This window comes from Carassius auratus, chromosome 5, assembly GCF_003368295.1.
Source record: "Carassius auratus strain Wakin chromosome 5, ASM336829v1, whole genome shotgun sequence".
NCBI classification, from domain to species: domain Eukaryota; kingdom Metazoa; phylum Chordata; class Actinopteri; order Cypriniformes; family Cyprinidae; genus Carassius; species Carassius auratus.
In genome coordinates this window covers 30,544-52,515 of record NC_039247.1, presented here as the reverse complement: position 1 = coordinate 52,515, position 21,972 = coordinate 30,544, and the positions used below count along the sequence as shown (strand labels likewise).

The window sequence follows — 21,972 nt, the reverse complement described above, 5'->3', positions numbered from 1 at the left end:
ACCCCATACAAAACACTCATCCAAACAAATGCATCATTAACACCGGCTTTGGTTGCAATACTATTATTGCATATGTTGCACATTGCTGACTCGGCATGACTTTAATAAAGTGTAGCCGGAAACGTTTTGAGACAAAACAACTACACTTGTGTTGTGTGACTGCGAGTATCTTCAGAAATCCTCCCCATCACGTCACATGGTGGTGGACAGCCAATCACGGCGAATTTGGGTCTTTACATGCACATATGCTACAAGCTCACACAGACACAGCCGCTTGGCAATAAAAAAAAGAAAAACGGCCACTTGGCTTTTGGAACCGTAATTTGGCACCGAAAGATAAATAATTTTTCGATACTCATAGTATCGAAGTTTGTCGTTCGATACCATAAAGGCATCGAAGTTCGGTACCCAGCCCTAGTGTTTAGTGATGTGATTCTGAGGTGATAAGTGATGTGATCTGAGGTGATTAGTGATGTGATTTCTGGGGTGATCTGATGTGATTCTGAGGTGTTTAGTGAAGTGATCTGGGCTGCGTTCAGCCCTGACAAAATGTTGCAAAACATTTTTTAAACAGAAACGGTGATGTTAACATCCTGTTCTGATGACGCAAGAGTTGCAACTATGGCAGCTGAGAAGGCCATTCTTTGTGAAGAATTTTCGGAGCAATCTATTTAGCCTCACATACTGACTTTATTTGTAGTTCATACGGTTTTAATACCCTGTACTTTCTTTCTCATTTTTAGAAAAAGCACTTAATTACCATTGTTTATTTCTATACCAAATGTCATAACCTTTGCAGTGAAGCTAAAAATATAAACAACTACATTATTATGTTGATATCCTATATTTTTACAATAAAACTTACAACAAACATGTCTTCTAATATCCTCAGTTGTTGCGTATACCGAGCTACAATGAATGCATTTGTACATTATTTTCCTTGAAGCCATTGTTCGAGTTCACATTAATAGCGCGTGCTTTATATACATGTTGCTGCTGATTGGACTGCAGTTCTGACACACCCACCAAACAAGAGAAAACGCATCTCAAACCCCGTTGCACACCGTTTCCAGGAAACGTGACGTTCAACCCGGAAACCGTAGCAAAACGTTACGCACCGTTTTGAACTTGAACATGCCCCTGAGGTGATTCTGAGGTGATCTGATGTGATTGTGAGGTGATTCTGAGGTGATAGGTGATTTGATTCTGAGGTGTTTAGTGATGTGATTCTGGGGTCATTAGTGATGTGATTTTAAGGTGATCTGAAGTGTCTAGTGATGTGATTCTGAGGAAATCTAAGGTGATCAGTGATGTGATTCTGATGTGATTAGTGATGTGATTCTGAAGTAATCTAAGGTGATTAGTGATTTCATTCTGGGTTGATCGGAGGGGATTCTCATGTGATTAGTGATGTGATTCTGAGGGGATCTGATGTTGATTAGTGATGTGATTCTGTGGTGATTCTGAGGTGAGTATTGATGTGATTCTGAGGTGATTAATGGTGTGATTCTGAGGTTATTAGTGGTGTGATTGTTGTTTGTGGCACAGGTTTCCTCTGACGCGGCCGGACATCTGTGGGAAATGGCTGGCTGCTATTAAGAGAAGAAACTTCAAACCCACCAAGTACAGCAACATCTGCTCTCAGCACTTCACCAGAGACTGCTTCAAGCGCGAGTGCAACAACCGTGTGCTGAAGGACAACGCTGTGCCCTCGCTCTTCACCTCCAGCAGACTACAGACGGAGGTGACTACACGCCTAACCACGTTTACCTGAGGCCACAGTCTGATCCACATTTCTGATGAATGTAGTGTAGTCACGCTCTTTTAAAAAAGTTAAAAAGACGTTTTATAATTTCAGTCATTTGGATAATCTCTATTTTTTTCGCTACCAGTTCAGCTGAACATTAACATTTCATTGCATTTATTTGTTTCCCCTGTCCCTGACCCTTACCACATACTGTAGTTTTCCGTCTAACCATTATAACTAATTAGTTAGATTCAAACATGGCCTTGTCCCAAATGCTTTCCCCAAGAGGGACATGGACTTTGATTTCCCATCACACGAGTTCTTATAAACCCCTCATAGGCAGGTTTGCTGAGGAAAAATAACATAATTTGCCCTTGGTTGTTCACAGGCAGCATCTCTTGAGGAAACCTTCAGCCCAGACCTGGAATTTCCTCTGAGTCTCCCAATGTCTGATGCTGAAGAGACTCCGGCGGAGCATCCGTCTGAAGCCCAGCCCGGCCCAGACCACTCCAGCACCTTCATCTCCTGCGACCACAACTACACGGTGGAGGACACGGTGCAGCAGAAGATCATCGCAGGAAACATGGTTCAGTCCTGCTCGGCGTACGGATGCAAAAACAGATACCACAAAGACAAAAACATCTCCTTTCACAAGTGAGCTCCATCATCTGTGTGTTGAGATCGAAACACGGTGTTGTGTTCTTGTTCTTGGCTCGGTTTGGTGAACTTGAGTTAAGTGTTAGTTCGGCTTTACTGGCTGCTAACTTCACACACGACTGGTTTTATTTAGTGAAGATCATATGTCCTGGTCGACTTCACTCATGAAGCCTGGATGACTTTCTTCTGTGGAAAATAGTTTGTTGTTATCAGTGGCTCTTTGTTTCCCATCATTTTTCAGAATATCTTCTTTTGTCAAAGTCATACATTAGTTCAGGAAATTGTCATGTTTGATGACCGCAAATGCAATGCACATTAAATTACTAATAAAATTAGGTGAAGGTTGTGAGTAGTGTTGGCTAGTGAAGGTAGCGGATATGTCCTCAAACATATGTTAGCTGTCTTAATTCTGTATGTTTTTATGAAGTGTGTGGTGTGTTTCCTGTGCATTGATTGTTGTGTGTGGTTTGTGCAGCATGTGTATGTTAGTTTCACTCCACTGATGCACTGTATAGATCTCTTCACACTCTGGTAAATAGTTGATTTGGGGATCTGAGGTGATTAGTGATGTGATTCTGAGGTGTTTAGTGATGTGATTCTGAGGTAATATAAGGTGATTAGTGATGTGATCTGATGTGATTCTGTGGTGATTCTGAGGTGATTAGTGATGTAATTCTGAGGTGATTCTGAGGTGATTAGTGATTAGTGATGTGATTCTGTGGTGATTAGTGATGTGATTCTGAGGTGATTAGTGATGTGATTCTGTGGTGATTCTGAGGTGATTAGTGATATGATTCTGAGGTGATTAGTGATGTGATTCTGTGGTGATTCTGAGGTGATTAGTGATGTGATTCTGTGGTGATTAGTGATGTGATTAGTGATATGATTCTGAGGTGATTAGTGATGTGATTCTGAGGTGATTCTGAGGTGATTAGTGATGTGATTCTGAGGTGATTAGTGATTAGTGATGTGATTCTGAGGTGATTAGTGATGTGATTCTGTGGTGATTCTGAGGTGATTAGTGATTAGTGATGTGATTCTGTGGTGATTAGTGATGTGATTAGTGATATGATTCTGAGGTGATTAGTGATGTTAGGGATGCACGATAATATCGGCACAACATCGGTATCGGCCGATAAAAGCTTAAAATGACCATTATCGGTATCGGCCGATATGAATATTTCTGCCGATGAGCCAAACCGATATTCTCCAAGTGAAATAATTGACCTGTTTTTCAGATGTGAATGTCTGTCTACATTTGTAAAATAATAAATTTATGGTAGAATCAGTACAGAAGAGATACATGGATTTCTCTTCAGTAAAATTAACGTTTAAATTTATCAGTATATATTTGTATATATATCGATATCGGTATCGGCATCGGCCAAAATTATTTAGAAAATATCGGCATATCGAATATCGGCCAAAATCCAATATCGTGCATCCCTAAGTGATGTGATTCTGAGGTGATTCTGAGGTGATTAGTGATGTGATTCTGTGGTGATTCTGAGGTGATTAGTGATTAGTGATGTGATTCTGTGGTGATTAGTGATGTGATTCTGTGGTGATTCTGAGGTGATTAGTGATGTGATTCTGTGGTGATTCTGAGGTGATTAGTGATTAGTGATATGATTCTGAGGTGATTAGTGATGTGATTCTGTGGTGATTCTGAGGTGATTAGTGATTAGTGATGTGATTCTGTGGTGATTAGTGATGTGATTAGTGATATGATTCTGAGGTGATTAGTGATGTGATTCTGAGGTGATTCTGAGGTGATTAGTGATGTGATTCTGTGGTGATTCTGAGGTGATTAGTGATTAGTGATGTGATTCTGTGGTGATTAGTGATGTGATTCTGTGGTGATTCTGAGGTGATTAGTGATGTGATTCTGTGGTGATTCTGAGGTGATTAGTGATTAGTGATATGATTCTGAGGTGATTAGTGATGTGATTCTGTGGTGATTCTGAGGTGATTAGTGATTAGTGATGTGATTCTGTGGTGATTAGTGATGTGATTAGTGATATGATTCTGAGGTGATTAGTGATGTGATTCTGTGGTGATTCTGAGGTGATTAGTGATATGATTCTGAGGTGATTAGTGATGTGATTAGTGATATGATTCTGAGGTGATTAGTGATGTGATTCTGTGGTGATTTTGAGGTGATCTGATGTGATTCTGAGTAGGGCTGTGACGGTGGCTGATTTTTACCACCGGCGGTAGTCATGGACCAACAACCGCCGGTGGCGCGGTGTTTGAAAAAAAATAAAAATAAATAAATATAACACATTACGGGGTGTAACGGTACTCAAAAATCACAGTTCGGTACGTACCTTGGTTTTAAAGTCACGGTTCGGTTCATTTTCGGTACAGTAAGGGAAGGAAATGCAAACATTAAACTGCAGTTTATTTATTCCTATAAACTTTTTTTTTTACACTATAAAATACTATACTGCAAAATACTACTGCAAAGCTCTCCACTAAATAAAATACTCTCGGTCTCAAACCAATATCATATAATAAAATATAATGAAAAATATAAATAAATAACTATGACTACAGTGCAGCATTACCAATCCCAGCTTGTAGGCCTGCTCATATAAAAAAAAAAAATATATATATATACAGGGCCGGCGCTACGTATAGGGGGAGTAGGCAGTTGCCTAGGACCTCGGGCTTGGAGGCGGGGCCTCCAAATCATCCCTATATGCTTGTCCACCAATCAAGAGAAGCAAAATACTTGGCGGTTTGTCCATTGGATATAACAATTGTCATTCAACTGTAGTAAAACCAATTAATATCCCCCTTTAAACCTGAGTCACGACCACCGTCTGAATATTTGAATGAAGAGATTACATACCGGTTTTATGAATGAGATCCAATTTACTGCAAATTGATCTGATGGTGTCGAAATGAACGCATCCTTCAGGGGCTGCTAAGTGTAAGGCACGCACAGAAAGTGCAGCTCGTCATGCAGGTATCATCTATTTTGTAGTGATTGTAATGTATTTAAAAATAAAAAATAAATAAACTGAGCCTGACGATCAGCGTCGTTTTGGGATAAATCATTTGACGGTTATTCTGAGTTCAAAAGAGCGCGATCACCGTTGATGGACTATTCGCTTCTGACACTGAATCTGAGCGTACAATGCAGAATTTTGTTAGAAAATAGATACGTTACGAACCGTCCGAAAGAATCTGTTCGCGGAAATTAATCGTAATTCCAGTCACTGTTTCACTGAGGCGAATGTATGATGAACTGTTGATCTGAATCTTACAAAGGAGTCGGTTTATACTCGATGGAATCGATTACAACCTGTGGGATCAAATCTTGATTCCTTGCGCCTCTGAATTGGAACTCAAGGAATCGATTCCTTTCCTTTGGAATCGATTTCCAGCCCTAGTCAGGAGCTGACTGTCAAAATACTAAGTCAAAGAAAAAGTAAAGAAGTTTGTCAGTCAAAGAGCAAGCGCACTATACTAGAGCATTGTTTATTATTTTTCAAAACCGCTACCTCAAACGTCTGTAGAGTTGGGTCCGAGTCCACCTTTGTCGAGTACGAGTCAAGACCAAGTCCACAAACATCGAGTCCAAGTCTGAGTCCGAGTCCAAAAGGGGCTGAGTTGGACTCAAGTCCGAGTTTTTAAAGTCCGAGTCGAGTCCGCCCGAGTCCAGAAAGTAATTAAATTTAAAAAGATTATAAATTGGTATTGTACATTTTTACATTCTATTAATATTTTAACCTTTCAACCCATTAAACCAATGGGAATATAAAAATGTAAAAAAAAAAATACCACTGTTACATCTAGTCATTGCCATTGAACATTTTTATTTTATGTCAACAGAACTAGTTTCCTATCAAAAAAGGTTTCAAAGGTTTTATTGTATTACAAGTGCATGAAAATACAAATGAACCTGTTTTATTATTGTATCACACTATATTGTCCTCCAGTTAAAGATGACATTTCAGTTATTTAATGCCTCTCCCACACATTTGACAGAGGTAAAGTGCAGCCAATGAGGAGATCCTTAATGATGACATTATGAATTTCTTGTTGTCTTGGAGAACTTGCATCATAAAGTTGCATTGCTTGTTTGGTCAGTTCTGGTCTTGCAAATCCTGCAATGCTGAGCTGTGCAGCATCTGTTGGTTGCTGCTGCTGTCTTTGGTACTCGGTTGCATCGGTTTTCGGATCACCAGTACACTGAACCGAAAACCGTTTCTTTCGATTTGAGAACCAATGAACTGATGATACTGCACATGTGTAATTTTTCAAGTATTTTGTTAAACATCAGAAAGTATGATAAAACTATATATATATATATATATATATATATATATATATATATATATATATATATATATATATATATATATATATAAAAAAATGTTTTTTTTAAGATAGGGGCTACATGTTTCTAATCTGTATATTGTAGATTATGTATGGGCCAAAGGGGTTTTCAGGGAAATAATTAAGACTCTAAAGACTCCATGTTTAATATGAATAAGGGATGATTTATGAAATATCTGTACTGTATTTATAGTTAATGATGACAGATTCACAAACTGTGAGTTTGTAGTAAACAGAACACGAGTAGAGCAGCTGATGATACTGAACTGCAGCACGTGCCGGTGTCCTGACATTTTATCCTACCCTGTCTGATTTTCCTACCCAGGTTTTGAGCGATTCTCGTTCTCGAGTCAAGAACCGGTTGTATCAGTTTTCAGATCATCAGTAAACTGAACCGAAAACCGTTTCTTTCGGACGCGTCCGATTCGAGAACCGAGGAGCTGATAATACTGCGCATTCGTGATTCAGCATGAAGCCGACTGACTCACAGCGCGACTGAACCGAACTGATTCTTTTGGTGATTGATTCTGAACTGATTCTGTGCTAATGTAATGAGTGCGGGTAAACCGAGGGCTTGAATGAAGGGCAATCTGATGAAACGTAAGTTCATTTAATAACAAATACATCGCAATGGATTATGTATCCGGTGAACTGTTTTTTTTTTTCAACCGGTTTATTGAATCAAACCGTCCGAAAGAACCGGTTCGCGGAAAAGAATCGAGCTTCCCATCACTAATCCACACTGATATCCAGTGAGTGGTGCGTGTGTTTCGTCTGCAAGCAGGAGACTTCTGCCTGCCGGTGTGGTGCAGTAAAATGACAGAAGGGGAGACGTTCATTAATTTATCATTTAAATTTTATGCTGGTTTTATTGTTACACATGACGTGGACTCAACTGTACTCTGAATATTTTCCGAGTCCAAAATGTTCAAGTCCGTGTCAAGTCCGAGTACAAATTCACCCGAGTGCGTGACAAGTCCGAGTTCATTCGGATTCGAGTCCGGACTCGAGTCTGAGTCCAAGTTCGAGTACCCCAACTCTAACTGTCTGTAGATCTTCTATAACGCAGATGTTTAGCCTACATTTTCTGCTCGATCATAATACACCTACTTCATTTTTATGTTTTCCAATCATAAATACTGTTGCCATATTAATTGAAAATAATTTTAAGCACATGAACAAGCACACCCGATTACAGCTGAAGAAAGGAACTAGCCTTTATATTTAGTAGTTTATTTCTATCACTTCCACTAGCAGCTGATTTCTGTATATTAAATGTATTTCTCTACAAAACATATGACATTTAGTCTATCAAAAATAAAACTGTTCATTATCCAAAATAAGGGGCTACTGTGTTACTAAAAAGAAATTACTGAAAAAATTCTGGGCCAAAATTCAGAGCCCATGAGCCCGGACAGCTTGCCAAATACGCATAAGTTACTCTATTTAATTTGATGTGTAAATGTGAAATGTGAGGAGGAGGGTGTGGCAGGGGGGCCTCCAACATACATTTTGCCTATGGCCTCCAAATGTCTAGAACCGGCCCTGTGTATATATATATATATATATATATATATATATATATATATATATATATATATATATATATATATATATATGTGTGTATGTGTATGTATTATATATATATATATATATGTATATGTGTGTGTAAACTTTTCCAAAGTGTAAAGTGCAGCATCAACAGTTTCAGTTTTTAGACCTGCTCAAATGCCGACGGGAGCTGCGTTTGAATTACAATCGTTTTTTTTCCTAGTTGTAATGTTGTTCACACTCGCGTGATGCCTTTTGAAAACCTTAGGCTGGTGGCACACTGGCATATTGCACCTGTCAAACATAGTCTATTTTGCCGTCAATACTGTGGACGGTGTCCTTTATCAGTAGGCTTTATATTTATGCTCAACATGAAGTATAGATATTGTTGTCGTGAAGACAAGATCCTGGTCTGTCAACGGCCTCCCTCTGTGTCACCTACAGCAGCAGCGCCGCGTCAGGCACGATTCTGGTGTGTAAAGACACAGAAACGCGACGCTCACGCGACGCAGCCAGTGTGTCACTGGCCTTAGAATCAGCTACAGGGCGGGATTTGCGCTGAACGTTGTGCTGAAAACTTGCTCGTTAACGAAGGTGATAATTTTTTCCAGTTTAACATTTTTTACGTAGGGGCGAGGATGGCAACCCACTCACAACTGCTGCTTCTATCACTTTTTCTCAAGACAAGAAGTGAATTTATTCAGTCGCAGAATGACTGATCAGGAGACGTTTCAGACGCGCTCCACTTCACTTTATTATCAGGTGCAAGTTAAGCGAGCGCGGACGGTCCTGTGCGCTTCCTTTATGCGTATCCTTTCGTATCAAACTGCGAAATAAACTATGTGCAAGCAGTGTCGTGGTCAGTTAATTCATGGAATTACCAAAAAAGGTGATTAAAGCTGACTTAAAATGTGCATGAATGTAATCTATTTTATATTTACAGGATATACTTATGTATGCACGTCTAGAAATCAGCCCAGCACTATCTCACTCATCTAACACATCCTATTTAACTGTCAGTTAGTGTTTATTTGAGCACTTCTGTCAGTGAACGCAGCCGGCAAAACAATAAAATAATTATCAAAGAAATAATTCAGTTAAACAAGAAAGTAGCCTAAATAAGAAAGTTAAATACACCCTTTCTAATGGACGCGAGCGCGCAGCGTGACAAAAATTCATTATAATCAGTGATGCTACACTGGATGCAGCACAACACGAGATGATAAATCCCCGTCCAGTCTGTGATGTAGGCTACGCGCTCCCTTTGAAATAGGAATCGTTGCCATATTTCGTTACCATCGTTTATTCATCGCTGTCTCGTTTGTATTTGGCCAGTAGTGTTGTCAAAAGACCCAGTACTTCGGTACCAAGTCGGTACTAAAAAAATTTAAATGTGACGGTACCAGGTTTCTTTAAGTACCGGTAGTACCGAGGTCCCGTTCAAACCCGGTTCAGGGCTATAATTTCCGCGAAGCAGAAAACGAGGAAGGAATCTAATTAGCATATTTTTGTGTTTTGATTTAGTACCAAGAACCGTGGATTTTCACTGGTATCGGTACCGAATACTGAAATTTTGGTACTGTGACAACACTATTGGAAAAGCCTCACCAAACCTGACCAGCCAGCGTTTGCGATCACGAGAACTTGTGCAAACGCTGATGGGTGACATGAATGCAGATGACTCCAGATCGGTAATGCTGTATTTGCTTTCCCAACAAGATCCATTGCCCAACACTAAATTAATTTGGTGAATGCATAAACTGTATTTTCCTGCGCTCAAATCTGCCAATCTAAAGGAAACACTGTATTTGAGGTAATTTGTTAATTACTATAGACTTAGAATTTGCAACTATTACACTTAAATACAAAACTTTGTATTATGCTTGCTATAGAGCTTGACTTCACGTGCACTACCGCCGGTGGCAGTAGACAACCGCGGTAGCAACCGACCACTGCGGTGACGCGGTTGTCACAGCAAACGTCACTGCCCTAATTCTGAGGTATTTAGTGATGTGATTCTGAGGTGATTAGTGATGTGATTCTGAGGTGATCTGATGTGATTCCGGGTTGATTCTGAGGTGATCGAAGGTGGCTAGTGATGTGATTCTGAGGTGATTAGTGATGAAATTGAGGTGATCTGAAGTGTCTAGTGATTTGATTCTGATTTGATCTGAGGTGATTAGTGATGTGATTATGAGGTGATCTTATGTGATTATGAGGTGACTAGTGATGTGATTCCGAGGTTATCTAAGGTGATTAGTGATGTGATTCTGAGGTGATTAGTGATGTGATTCTGAGGTGATGTGATTCTGAGGTGATCTGATGTGATTCCGGGTTGATTCTGAGGTGATCGAAGGTGGCTAGTGATGTGATTCTGAGGTGATTAGTGATGAAATTGAGGTGATCTGAAGTGTCTAGTGATTTGATTCTGATTTGATCTGAGGTGATTAGTGATGTGATTATGAGGTGATCTTATGTGATTATGAGGTGACTAGTGATGTGATTCCGAGGTTATCTAACGTGATTAGTGATGTGATTCTGAGGTGATTAGTGACTTTTATTCTGAGGTGATTCTGAGGTAATCGAAACTGATTAGTGATGTGATTCTGAGGTGATTAGTGACTTTATTCTGAAGTGATCTGATGTGATTCTGAGGTGATTAATGATGTGATTCTGAGGTGACTAGTGATGTGATTCCGAGGTTATCTAAGGTGATTAGTGATGTGATTGAGGTGATTAGTGACTTTATTCGGAGGTGATTCTGATGTGATTCTGAGGTAATCGAAACTGATTAGTGATGTGCTTCTGAGGTGATTGGTGGTTTGATTTTGAGGTGATTAGTGATGTGGGGAATGTTCAAGTTCAAAACGGTGCGCAAAGTTTTGCTACGGTTTCCGGGTTGAACATCATGTTTCCTGGAAACGGCGTGCACCGGTGTGCAACAGGGTTTGAGATGCGTTTTCTCTTGTTTGGCGGGTGTGTCAAAACTGCAGTCCAATCAGCAGCAACATGTATATAAAGCATGCGGTATTAAAGTGAACTCGAACAATGGCTTCAAGGAAAATAATGTACAAATGTGTTCATTGTAGCTCGGTATACGCAACAACTGAGGATATTAGAAGACATGTTTGTTGTAAGTTTTATTGTAAAAATATAGGATATCAACATAATAATGTAGTTGTTTATATTGTAACTTCATTGCAAGTGTATGACATTTGGTATAGAAATAAACAATGGTAAATTAGTGATTTTCCTAAAAATGAGAAAGTACAGGGTATTAAAACCGTATGAACTACAAATAAAGTCAGTATGTGAGGCTAAATAGATGGCTCCGAAAATTCTTCACAAAGAATGGCCTTCTCAGCTGCCATAGTTGCAACTCTTGCGTCATCAGAACTAGGGATGGGTATTGTTAAGGTTTTAACGGTATTACTACTTTTACCGATACTGCTTAACGGTCCGGTACTTTAACTGTATTCTTATCGGTACTTTGTGTTGTGTTAGGCAGTCGAGAACTTTGCATATCTCTGTCTGCACATAATGCACTTTTGAAAGATGCTTTGACAGATTTCTTGTGTTTCCGCCCTTACATGCAAAAATTTTGTTGCACTTATGACGACCACTGCATCCACTCTAGTGAAGTATAACCACACTTTGGAACGTTTTGCTGTCTCCGCCATCATCACTCTTTGTATTAAGCAGGAGCTTACTGTAAGGGGCCGTTTGCATATCACGTCTAAAAACGTGTGGAAAACTCTAGGCACGCCGCTTTCTGATTTTTTTCCCCAAAGCCTTCGGGCACTTGCGCTCCTGAGGAGTCTGCCGTTGCTAAGCAACCATGACCTGCTCTCTCCATGAAGACACGAAAATTTCAGCAATGGATGAATGGATTTGCAGCACTAAAAACTGATTGCAGTAGCACTGCTTCTAAATTAATAAAAAAATCCACATACAGCTATCAGCTGTTCCTTCATCTTGGCTGAGCTTCAACGTCCTTACGGAAAAGGTGAGGAAGTTACATGACCTGCAGTGCGCTTGCGGCATTCTGAAAAGTTGGGATGTTTTTTACTCGATGCGGTGCGGATTCCGTACCTGGAAAAAACGAGCTCGTCGGACCACGTGCACCTGCATTTAAAATAACGAACTTGAGCGTGCAAAGACACGATATGTGAACAGCCCCTTCACGTGTGTGTTTGCCCCGCGCTCGTTCTTGTGGTGTGTGTGTGTGTGTGTGTGTGATTTGACAGACAGCCTCCGTGGCGCGCATGAGCGATCTCGCAGATGTCACAGACAAACGTCTTAATATGATCGCACATTATAAATGTTTGGTGAGATAAAATGTGCACGATAACATTATTAAGCAAAAATACATAGTACATACAATTTTTCCCCTCCAGTACCGAAAGCAGAACCGGTACCGTCAGATCTTACTGATACTACGGTCTTTCATAATTTAGCCCTGGGGCCAGTTTAATAGCGGGTTTCGGAACCCATCCCTAATCAGAACAGTGTGTTCAACGCATCACCGTTTCTGTTTAAAAAAACGTTTTGTCAGGGTTAAATGCAGCCGTGGTTCTGAGGTGATTAGTGATTTGATTCTGAGGTTATTAGTGGTGTGATTGTTGTTTGTGGCACAGGTTTCCTCTGACGCGGCCGGACATCTGTGGGAAATGGCTGGCTGCTATTAAGAGAAGAAACTTCAAACCCACCAAGTACAGCAACATCTGCTCTCAGCACTTCACCAGAGACTGCTTCAAGCGTGAGTGCAACAACCGTGTGCTGAAGGACAACGCTGTGCCCTCGCTCTTCACCTCCAGCAGACTACAGACGGAGGTGACTACACGCCTAACCACGTTTACCTGAGGCCACAGTCTGATCCACACCAGTTTCTGATGAATGTAGTGTAGTCACGCTCTTTTAAAAAAGTTAAAAAGACGTTTTATAATTTCAGTCATTTGGATAATCTCTATTTTTTTCGCTACCAGTTCAGCTGAACATTAACATTTCATTGCATTTATTTGTTTCCCCTGTCCCTGACCCTTACCACATACTGTAGTTTTCCGTCTAACCATTATAACTAATTAGTTAGATTCAAACATGGCCTTGTCCCAAATGCTTTCCCCAAGAGGGACATGGACTTTGATTTCCCATCACATGAGTTCTTATAAACCCCTCATAGGCAGGTTTGCTGAGGAAAAATAACATAATTTGCCCTTGGTTGTTCACAGGCAGCATCTCTTGAGGAAACCTTCAGCCCAGACCTGGAATTTCCTCTGAGTCTCCCAATGTCTGATGCTGAAGAGACTCCGGCGGAGCATCCGTCTGAAGCCCAGCCCGGCCCAGACCACTCCAGCACCTTCATCTCCTGCGACCACAACTACACGGTGGAGGACACGGTGCAGCAGAAGATCATCGCAGGAAACATGGTTCAGTCCTGCTCGGCGTACGGATGCAAAAACAGATACCACAAAGACAAAAACATCTCCTTTCACAAGTGAGCTCCATCATCTGTGTGTTGAGATCGAAACACGGTACTGTGTTCTTGTTCTTGGCTCGGTTTGGTGAACTTGAGTTAAGTGTTAGTTCGGCTTTACTGGCTGCTAACTTCACACACGACTGGTTTTATTTAGTGAAGATCATACAGTCTTGTTCAAAATAATAGCAGTACAATGTGACTAACCAGAATAATCAAGGTTTTTCGTATATTTTTTTATTGCTACGTGGCAAACAAGTTACCAGTAGGTTCAGTAGATTCTCAGAAAACAAATGAGACCCAGCATTCATGATATGCACGCTCTTAAGGCTGTGCAATTGGGCAATTAGTTGAATTAGTTGAAAGGGGTGTGTTCAAAAAAATAGCAGTGTGGCATTCAATCACTGAGGTCATCAATTTTGTGAAGAAACAGGTGTGAATCAGGTGGCCCCTATTTAAGGATGAAGCCAACACTTGTTGAACATGCATTTGAAAGCTGAGGAAAATGGGTCGTTCAAGACATTGTTCAGAAGAACAGCGTACTTTGATTAAAAAGTTGATTAGAGAGGGGAAAACCTATAAAGAGGTGCAAAAAATGATAGGCTGTTCAGCTAAAATGATCTCCAATGCCTTAAAATGGAGAGCAAAACCAGAGAGACGTGGAAGAAAGCGGAAGACAACCATCAAAATGGATAGAAGAATAACCAGAATGGCAAAGGCTCAGCCAATGATCACCTCCAGGATGATCAAAGACAGTCTGGAGTTACCTGTAAGTACTGTGACAGTTAGAAGACGTCTGTGTGAAGCTAATCTATTTTCAAGAATCCCCCGCAAAGTCCCTCTGTTAAAAAAAAGGCATGTGCAGAAGAGGTTACAATTTGCCAAAGAACACATCAACTGGCCTAAAGAGAAATGGAGGAACATTTTGTGGACTGATGAGAGCATAATTGTTCTTTTTGGGTCCAAGGGCCACAGGCAGTTTGTGAGACGACCCCCAAACTCTGAATTCAAGCCACAGTACACAGTGAAGACAGTGAAGCATGGAGGTGCAAGCATCATGATATGGGCATGTTTCTCCTACTATGGTGTTGGGCCTATTTATCGGATACCAGGGATCATGGATCAGTTTGCATATGTTAAAATACTTGAGGAGGTCATGTTGCCCTATGCTGAAGAGGACATGCCCTTGAAATGGTTGTTTCAACAAGACAATGACCCAAAACACACTAGTAAACGGGCAAAGTCTTGGTTCCAAACCAACAAAATTAATGTTATGGAGTGGCCAGCCCAATCTCCAGACCTTAATCCAATTGAGAACTTGTGGGGTGATATCAAAAATGCTGTTTCTGAAGCAAAACCAAGAAATGTGAATGAATTGTGGAATGTTGTTAAAGAATCATGGAGTGGAATAACAGCTGAGAGGTGCCACAAGTTGGTTGACTCCATGCCACACAGATGTCAAGCAGTTTTAAAAAACTGTGGTCATACAACTAAATATTAGTTTAGTGATTCACAGGATTGCTAAATCCCAGAAAAAAAAATGTTTGTACAAAATAGTTTTGAGTTTGTACAGTCAAAGGTAGACACTGCTATTTTTTTGAACACATCCCTTTCAACTAATTGCCCAATTGCACAGCCTTAAGAGCGTGCATATCATGAATGCTGGGTCTTGTTTGTTTTCTGAGAATCTACTGAACCTACTGGTAACTTGTTTGCCACGTAGCAATAAAAAATATACTAAAAACCTTGATTATTCTGGTTAGTCACATTGTACTGCTATTATTTTGAACAAGACTGTATGTCCTGGTCGACTTCACTCATGAAGCCTGGATGACTTTCTTCTGTGGAAAATAGTTTGTTGTTATCAGTGGCTCTTTGTTTCCCATCATTTTTCAGAATATCTTCTTTTGTCAAGGTCATACATTAGTTCAGGAAATTGTCATGTTTGATGACCGCAAATGCAATGCACATTAAATTACTAATAAAATTAGGTGAAGGTTGTGAGTAGTGTTGGCTAGTGAAGGTAACGGATATGTCCTCAAACATATGTTAGCTGTCTTAATTCTGTATGTTTTTATGAAGTGTGTGGTGTGTTTCCTGTGCATTGATTGTTGTGTGTGGTTTGTGCAGCATGTGTATGTTATTTTCACTCCACTGATGCACTGTATAGATCTCTTCACACTCTGGTAAATAGTTGATTTGGGGATCTGAGGTGATTAGTGATGTGATTCTGAGGTGTTTAGTGATGTGATTCTGTGGTGATTCTGAGGTGATTAGTGATGTGATTCTTAGGTGTTTAGTGATGTGATTCTGAGGTGATTAGTGATGTGATTCTGAGGTGTTTAGTGATGTGATTCTGAGGTAATCTAAGGTGATTAGTGATGTGATCTGATGTGATTCTGTGGTGATTCTGAGGTGATAAGTGATGTGATGTTGGTGATTCTGAGGTGATTAGTGGTGTGATTAGTGATATGATTCTGAGGTGATTAGTGATGTGATTCTGTGGTGATTCTGTGGTGATTCTGTGGTGATTCTGAGGTGATTCTGAGGTGATTAGTGATGTGATTAGTGATGTGATTCTGTGGTGATTCTGAGGTGATTAGTGATGTGATTCTGTGGTGATTCTGAGGTGATTAGTGATTTGATTCTGAGGTGATTATTGATGTGATTCTGTGGTGATTAATGATTAGTGATGTGATTCTGTGTTGATTCTGAGGTGATTAGTGATGTGATTCTGTGGTGATTCTGAGGTGATTAGTGATTTGATTCTGAGGTGATTAGTGATGTGATTTTGAGGTGATTAGTGATGTGATTCTGAAGTGTCTAGTTATGTGATTTCTGGGTTGATCTGAGGCGATTAGTGATTCTGAGGTGATGTGATTAGTGATGTGATTCTGAGGTGATTAGTGATGTGATTCTGTGGTGATTCTGAGGTGATTAGTGATGTGATTCTGAGGTGATTAGTGATGTGATTCTGTGTTGATTCTGAGGTGATTAGTGATGTGATTCTGTGGTGATTCTGAGGTGATTAGTGATGTGATTCTGAGGTGTTTAGTGATGTGATTCTGAGGTAATCTAAGGTGATTAGTGATGTGATCTGATGTGATTCTGTGGTGATTCTGAGGTGATAAGTGATGTGATGTTGGTGATTCTGAGGTGATTAGTGATGTGATTAGTGATATGATTCTGTGGTGATTCTGAGGTGATTAGTGATGTGATTAGTGATGTGATTCTGTGGTGATTCTGAGGTGATTAGTGATGTGATTCTGTGGTGATTCTGAGGTGATTAGTGATGTGATTCTGTGGTGATTCTGAGGTGATTAGTGATGTGATTCTGTGGTGATTCTGAGGTGATTAGTGATGTGATATTGAGGTGATTAGTGATTTGATTCTGAGGTGATTAGTGATTTGATTCTGAGGTGATTAGTGATGTGATTCTGAGGTGATTAGTGATTTGATTCTGAGGTGATTAGTGATGTGATTAGTGATGTGATTAGTGATGTGATTAGTGATGTGATTAGTGATGTGATTAGTGATGTGATTAGTGATGTGATTCTGAGGTGATTCTGTGGTGATTCTGAGGTGATTAGTGATGTGATTAGTGATATGATTCTGTGGTGATTCTGAGGTGATTAGTGATGTGATTAGTGATGTGATTCTGTGGTGATTCTGAGGTGATTAGTGATGTGATTCTGTGGTGATTCTGAGGTGATTAGTGATGTGATTCTGTGGTGATTCTGAGGTGATTAGTGATGTGATTCTGTGGTGATTCTGAGGTGATTAGTGATGTGATATTGAGGTGATTAGTGATTTGATTCTGAGGTGATTAGTGATTTGATTCTGAGGTGATTAGTGATGTGATTCTGAGGTGATTAGTGATTTGATTCTGTGGTGATTCTGAGGTGATTAGTGATGTGATTAGTGATGTGATTAGTGATGTGATTAGTGATGTGATTAGTGATGTGATTAGTGATGTGATTAGTGATGTGATTAGTGATGTGATTAGTGATGTGATTCTGAGGTGATTCTGTGGTGATTCTGAGGTGATTAGTGATTTGATTCTGAGGTGATTAGTGATGTGATTCTGAAGTGTCTAGTTATGTGATTTCTGGGTTGATCTGAGGCGATTAGTGATTCTGAGGTGATGTGATTAGTGATATGATTCTGAGGTGATTAGTGATGTGATTCTGAGGTGATTAGTGATGTGATTCTGTGGTGATTCTGTGGTGATTAGTGATGTGATTAGTGATGTGATTCTGTGGTGATTCTGAGGTGATTAGTGATGTGATTCTGTGGTGATTCTGAGGTGATTAGTGATGTGATTTTGAGGTGATTAGTGATGTGATTCTGAAGTGTCTAGTTATGTGATTCTGGGTTGATCTGAGGCGATTAGTGATTCTGAGGTGATTAGTGATGTGATTCTGTGGTGATTCTGAGGTGATTAGTGATGTGATTAGTGATGTGATTCTGTGGTGATTCTGAGGTGATTAGTGATGTGATTTTGAGGTGATTAGTGATGTGATTCTGGGTTGATCTGAGGCGATTAGTGATTCTGAGGTGATTAGTGATGTGATTCTGAGGTGATCTAAGGTGATTAGTGATTTGATTCTGGGTTGATCTGAGGTGATTCTGAGGTGGTTAGTGATATGATTCTGAGGTGATCTGCTTGTGATTAGTGATTTGATTCTGAGGTGATTAGTGATGTGATTCTGTGGTAATCTAAGGTGATTAGTGATTTGATTCTGGGTTGATCTGAGGTGATTCTGAGGTGGTTAGTGATATGATTCTGAGGTGATCTGCTTGTGATTAGTGATTTGATTCTGAGGTGATTAGTGATGTGGTTCTGAGGTGATTAGTGATGTGATTCTGAGGTTATTAGTGATGTGATTCTGAGTTGATTAGTGATGTGATTCTGAGGTAATCTAAGGTGATTAGTGATTTGATTCTGGGTTGATCTGAGGTGATTCTGAGGTGGTTAGTGATATGATTCTGAGGTGATCTGCTTGTGATTAGTAATTTGATTCTGAGGTGATTAGTGATGTGGTTCTGAGGTGATTAGTGGTGTGATTCTGAGGTGATTAGTGGTGTGATTCTGTGGTGATTAGTGATGTGATTCTGTGGTGATTCTGAGGTGAGTATTGATGTAATTTCTGAGGTGATCTAAGGTGATTTGATTCTGAGGTGATTAGTGATGTGATTCTGAGGTGATCTAAGGTGATTAGTGATGTGATTTGTGAGGTGATCTAAGGTGATTAGTGATTTGATTCTGAGGTGATTAGTGATGTGATTCTGAAGTGATCTAAGGTGATTAGTGATTTGATTCTGAGGTGATTAGTGATGTGATTCTGAGGTGATCTAAGGTGATTAGCGATTTGATTCTGAGGTGATTAATGATGTGATTTCTGAGGTGATCTAAGGTGATTAGTGATTTGATTCTGATGTGATTAGTGATGTGATTCTGAGGTAATCTAAGGTGATTAGTGATGTGATTTCTGAGGTGATCTAAGGTGATTAGTGATTTGATTCTGAGGTGATTAGTGATGTGGTTCTGAGGTGATTAGTGATGTGATTCTGAGGTGATTAATGGTGTGATTCTGAGGTTATTAGTGATGTGATTGTTGTTTGTGGCACAGGTTTCCTCTGACGCGGCCGGACATCTGTGGGAAATGGCTGGCTGCTATTAAGAGAAGAAACTTCAAACCCACCAAGTACAGCAACATCTGCTCTCAGCACTTCACCAGAGACTGCTTCAAGCGTGAGTGCAACAACCGTGTGCTGAAGGACAACGCTGTGCCCTCGCTCTTCACCTCCAGCAGACTACAGACGGAGGTGACTACACGCCTAACCACGTTTACCTGAGGCCACAGTCTGATCCACACCAGTTTCTGATGAATGTAGTGTAGTCACGCTCTTTTAAAAAAGTTAAAAAGACGTTTTATAATTTCAGTCATTTGGATAATCTCTATTTTTTTCGCTACCAGTTCAGCTGAACATTAACATTTCATTGCATTTATTTGTTTCCCCTGTCCCTGACCCTTACCACATACTGTAGTTTTCCGTCTAACCATTATAACTAATTAGTTAGATTCAAACATGGCCTTGTCCCAAATGCTTTCCCCAAGAGGGACATGGACTTTGATTTCCCATCACATGAGTTCTTATAAACCCCTCATAGGCAGGTTTGCTGAGGAAAAATAACATAATTTGCCCTTGGTTGTTCACAGGCAGCATCTCTTGAGGAAACCTTCAGCCCAGACCTGGAATTTCCTCTGAGTCTCCCAATGTCTGATGCTGAAGAGACTCCGGCGGAGCATCCGTCTGAAGCCCAGCCCGGCCCAGACCACTCCAGCACCTTCATCTCCTGCGACCACAACTACACGGTGGAGGACACGGTGCAGCAGAAGAGACGCATCGGGACGCTGCAGGAACAGCTGGAGAAGCTGCGCAAGAGACTGAAGACGGTGCAGCAGAAGTGCAGGAGGCAGGAGAGACAGCTGGAGCGCTTCAGAGCCATGAGACAGGTCCAGAAGCCCAGCAAGGACACGCCACTGAGAGAAGGTTACGTCATCCTGCCCAAAGAGATCTACGACGTCCTGATAGGAATAGAGACCATCGGAGCGCTGTGAGGGATGTCGAGCGAGAGAGAGTCACTGTTCTAAAGGGGTTTGACTTCTTCTGTCTGTCATGACCTGTGTTCTGTATGTGTGAACGTGTTCTCTGTGACTGAAGGAGGTTCTGATCACAGATCTTTGTGGAACCGAATGTTCTTTCAGGAGAAGATCGTCCTCTTCAGAACAGAAGTAACTCCACATGCAGCAACTGCGTGAGAGGATTCAGGTGTAGAATACAGAGAAACTGAACTCTTTAGCTCTTGTGAAGATGGTTTGATGCCATGAGACTCGACCGACGCCGTGACAAACGCTTCAGTGGATCAGGTTTTCATCATCTACAGATCTGTTGACATGTTTGTTCTGTTATTAATACTTTTTCTCATTTAAACCTCTAGAGTTTATACTGACTAGTTTGTTTTGATTTGATTAATGTAAGATGACCAAACTGGACTTCACTAAACACATCTTCAGCAGCCATAGAGTCTCATATCAAAGGGCTTTCAGCTGTTTGTTGTTGCTTTCTCACCTTTGCTTGTTCATTTATTATTTACAAAAAACTTTAATAATTGAGGAATCAATTTAAGCCATATAAGGGTAAAAGTATATTTTTGCTGGGAAAACTCCTTGTTGCCTTACAGTCACAGCGCAATTGTTCATGTGTTTGACTTTCAATACAAGGCTCTCGTTCTTGAGCTGAGTTTGTGCTCGAGTGTTTTTGAATGAGTTTAGTGTTTATTACAGACACACACTTAATGGAAGGTTTATTGTAAATATGACTAGTATCTAGTCAAGATACTGTAAAACCTGATGATTGCTATTTTAAATGAGTCTAACCCTTAAGATTACTGTTATAAACATGAGCCGTGTCCAAAGGGTAAAGGTGTTGCTACAGTTACAGTAATATTTTCAGTATTTCCCAAAAGTCTGGTTTCAAGTATAATTAGTTTGAGGTAATGGTGCTTCAAATAACATTTAAGTTTGTGTATAGTGCTTTTCACAATACTAATTGTTGCAAAGCAGCTCTACAGAAAATTTAGTTTCTACAATATTTAGTAGAAGCTCCTCAGTGGTGACTCAGTTTATGTGCTTATGACAGGAATGTATTTTTAAAAAATCAATTAAAGATGTAATCAAACCGATGAACATTATTAACAGCAATTATTATATGATGCAGTCACACTTGTAGCAATTATTGTTAGTTCTGTTGTTGATTCAGGGTCAGCATCATCTGAGGTCCTCTGAGGGTCAGCATCATCTCTTCTCAGGTGTTCTGGATCCAGACTGGAGCTTGTGTAAATCCTAGTTACCACGGGATGAAGATCCAGCAGAAACAGAGAAACACATAGAGACATCATTAGCATAGCTGCTGATCCAACAAAGTACAATTAGTTTAACCCAAGCTAATGAATAAAAATGCACATTTGATCAGATGCAACTACACTCACAATTTAAGAGATACATTATTCGAATGCTTGGCGAAAGAGATGTCCAGCGTTTTGTGACCTTAGGGAGCGTGATGGGTTGTAGCGTGGTAGAAGGCTAGTTAGGTACGCAGGAGCTAAACCATTTAGGGCCTTATAGGT

The 21,972-nt window shown here is 40.2% G+C and overlaps 1 protein-coding gene across 6 annotated transcripts in view; it reads left to right on the top strand.

The window, feature by feature from the left end:
* LOC113069810 (THAP domain-containing protein 1-like) overlaps nucleotides 1-21,528 on the top strand; it is a 47,010-nt gene extending 25,482 nt beyond the window's left edge. For 5 of the 6 annotated variants that reach the window (XM_026242878.1, XM_026242895.1, XM_026242904.1 and 2 more), the window contains 6 exons: nucleotides 1,549-1,744; nucleotides 2,136-2,401; nucleotides 12,943-13,138; nucleotides 13,534-13,799; nucleotides 19,412-19,607; nucleotides 20,003-21,528. In XM_026242878.1, the coding sequence (XP_026098663.1) occupies nucleotides 1,549-1,744; nucleotides 2,136-2,401; nucleotides 12,943-13,138; nucleotides 13,534-13,799; nucleotides 19,412-19,607; nucleotides 20,003-20,404 (1,522 nt within the window). In that variant the 3' untranslated portion in view covers nucleotides 20,405-21,528. The remainder of the gene's footprint in view (nucleotides 1-1,548; nucleotides 1,745-2,135; nucleotides 2,402-12,942; nucleotides 13,139-13,533; nucleotides 13,800-19,411; nucleotides 19,608-20,002) is intronic. The other variant, XM_026242887.1, reaches the window with a different exon arrangement.
* The last annotated feature ends 444 nt before the right edge of the window (nucleotides 21,529-21,972 follow it).